The sequence below is a fragment of the Hibiscus syriacus genome, unplaced genomic scaffold, assembly GCF_006381635.1.
Source record: "Hibiscus syriacus cultivar Baekdansim isolate YM2019G1 unplaced genomic scaffold, ASM638163v2 tig00112402_pilon, whole genome shotgun sequence".
Lineage (NCBI taxonomy): Eukaryota > Viridiplantae > Streptophyta > Magnoliopsida > Malvales > Malvaceae > Hibiscus > Hibiscus syriacus.
In genome coordinates, this window is record NW_024063323.1 from 3389124 (window position 1) to 3392027 (window position 2904).

General features: G+C 35.8%; 1 protein-coding gene across 1 annotated transcript; it reads left to right on the forward strand.

Moving 5' to 3' along the window:
* Positions 1-2064: 2064 nt before the first annotated feature.
* On the forward strand, positions 2065-2679 carry LOC120179143. The gene has a single exon (XM_039184830.1). It carries the CDS (start codon positions 2065-2067, stop codon positions 2677-2679), a length of 615 nt encoding a protein of 204 aa, XP_039040761.1.
* Positions 2680-2904: the final 225 nt, after the last annotated feature.

A 2904-nucleotide genomic window follows, 5' to 3' on the forward strand; every position in this document is an offset into this window, starting at 1 on the left:
TTCCCTATTTGCCTATACCTGGGGAAATATGTGATATTTTGTAAGGGTTAATGAATTATTTCTATTTACATTTCAATAAAATATGTAATTTTTCTTTCTGGTAAATATTTTTTTCTTTCACTTCTAATTTATATCCATATAGTACATTTGTTTCTCCATTCCATGTGGGATGTTTTCATTTCGTATATATACATTTTCCCTTATTTTCTTTCAAGTCTTTGGATGTTAATAATGTGGATGATGATGATTCTGACCTCGTAGGTCGACTTTAAGCAGCTCAAGTGTCTTAGAGAAATTGTTGAATGTGAAAATGAAGAAGAGAGCAACTTACCTTCCGAGCTATTAAGAATGGTGTAAAGCGAAGACAGATAAATATTGCCCCATGAAGAGAAAATTGAAAATTTGAACTTGGAAACTGAAGAAGAAAAGAAGGAAATAAATATTGGCATGACACTCTCATCTGAGGTGAGGCAAAGTTTGATAGACTTACTTCAAGAGTTCAAGGACGTGTTTGCATGGTTGTATCAAGACATGCCTGGGCTAAAAACGGATATGGTAGTCCATAAACTACCAATCAAACCAGAATGCAAACCTAGATAACAAAAGCTAAGGAGGATGAGACCTAAAATGGTCCTTAAGATAAAAGAAGTCAAGAAACGGTTTTATGTTGGTTTTCTTAAAGTGGCCAAGTATTCAGAATGGGTGGCTAACATAGTGTCACTTCCAAAGAAGGATGAAAAAGTATGCATGTGCGTTGACTATTGAGACATTAACAAAGCAAGTCCTAAAGACAACTTCCCATTGCCATACATAGATACTCTGGTAGATAATACAACCAAAGATTCTTTCTTTTCATTCATGAAAGGATTCTCATGATACAACCAAATCATGATACCTCCAGATGACATGGAAAATACTACATTCGTCACAATATAGGGAACATTTTTTTACAAGATGATGCCCTTCAGACTAAAGAATATTGGGTAACGTATGAAAGAGATATAATAACCTTATTTCATGACATGATGCATAAGGAAATTGAAGTTTATGTTGATGACATGATTGTCGAAGCACAAATTGAAGATGAACAAATCGAGAATCTAAGGAAACTCTTCTAAAGTTTGAGAAAGTTTCAATTGAAGCTGAATCCAAACAAATGCACATTCGGAGTAACATCTGGGAAGTTGCTTGGCTTCGTTGTTAACAGAAAAGGCATTGAGGTTGATCCAGACAAAGTCAGAGCCATCCAGAATTTACATGCCCCGCGAATACAAAAAGAAGTTCGATGTTTTTTTATAGACTAAATTACATCGCTCGATTCATATCTCAGTTAACAGATAAATGTGATATGATTTTTCATCTTCTTCGAAAGAATAACTCCAGAACATGAGATGATGACTGCGAAATTGCTTTCAAGAAAATAAAAGAATATTTTAATTGCACTCCTGTTTTAATGTCTCCCATCTCAGGAAAGCCTTTGTTTCTATATTTGTCCATCTTTGAGAATTTGATGAGATGTGTCATGGGATAACATGATGAATCTGGGAGAAAAAAAGAGCCATTTACTACCTTAGCAAGAAGTTTTCTGATTGCGAGGTTAGATATCCACCAATTGAGAAGGTTTGATGTGCTCTAGTTTGGGCTACACGAAGACTCCGACAATACATGCTATATCATATCACCTGGCTAATTTCCAAGTTGGACCCGCTAAAATTCATGATGAGTGTATCCGCTCTTTCTAGAAGGTTAGCCTGATGGCAAATGCTATTATCTAAATTTGAAATTGAGTACGTAAGTCAGAAAGCTGTAAAAGGTAGTGCCATATCTGACTTCTTAGTAAGTAGGACTTTTGAAAATTATGAACCGTTGGACTTTGACTTCCTAGATGAAGATTTGATGGCCATATATTTGGAAGAAGCATGTACTTCCACTTGTAATTCTTGGAAAATGCATTTCGATGGTGCCTCAAATGCGTTAGAACACGGTATTGGGGCTATTTTGCTCTCACCCAAAGGAAATCATTACCCATTCACTAGCATATTGAACTTTGATTGCACTAACAACATGACAGAATATGAAGCCTATGTTTTGGGGATTCGAGTTATTATTAGACAGAATATAAAAACCTTGAGGGTGTATAGGGATTCTGCCTTGGTGGTATATCAACTTCAAGGAGAATGGGAAACAAAAGATATTAAACTGGTGGAGTATAAAAAGCTTATTTTGGATCTACTCAAAGAGTTTGATGAAGTCACTTTCCATTACGTGCCCAGAGAGGAAAACTATATGGCAGATGCCTTAGCTACCTTGACAGTAGCATTCAAAGCAGGTGGAAAGTTGAACATGATGTCAATCGACATGCAGTTATACGAATACCCAGATCATTGTTATCAAATCGAAGAAGTAAAAGATAAAAAACCATGGTACCATGACATTCTGCAGTACATTAAAATTCAAAGTTATCCAGAAGAAGCTACTGAAAATAACAAAAGAACAATTAGAAGAATGGCAACAGGGTATGTCTTTGATGGAGAAATCTTGTACAAGAGAAGTCATAATCAAGTCTTGTTAAGCTGTGTAGATGTAAGAGAGGGAAAGATGATTTTGGAGGAGGTACATGATGGAGTGTGTGGAACTCATGCAAATGGGCATATGATGGCAAGGAAATTCATGAGATGAAGATACTTTTGGTCTACATTGGAAAGTGATTGCATCAATTATGCCATAAAATGTCATAAACCCCAAGTATATAGGGATAAAATAAATGTCCCACCTCGTCCTCTTCATGTGATGACGACCCCATGTCCTTTTTCTATGTGGGGCATGGATGTTATTGGACAAATACATCCAAAAGTTTCAAATGGCCATCGATTTATCCTTGTAGAAATTGACTACTTTACCAAA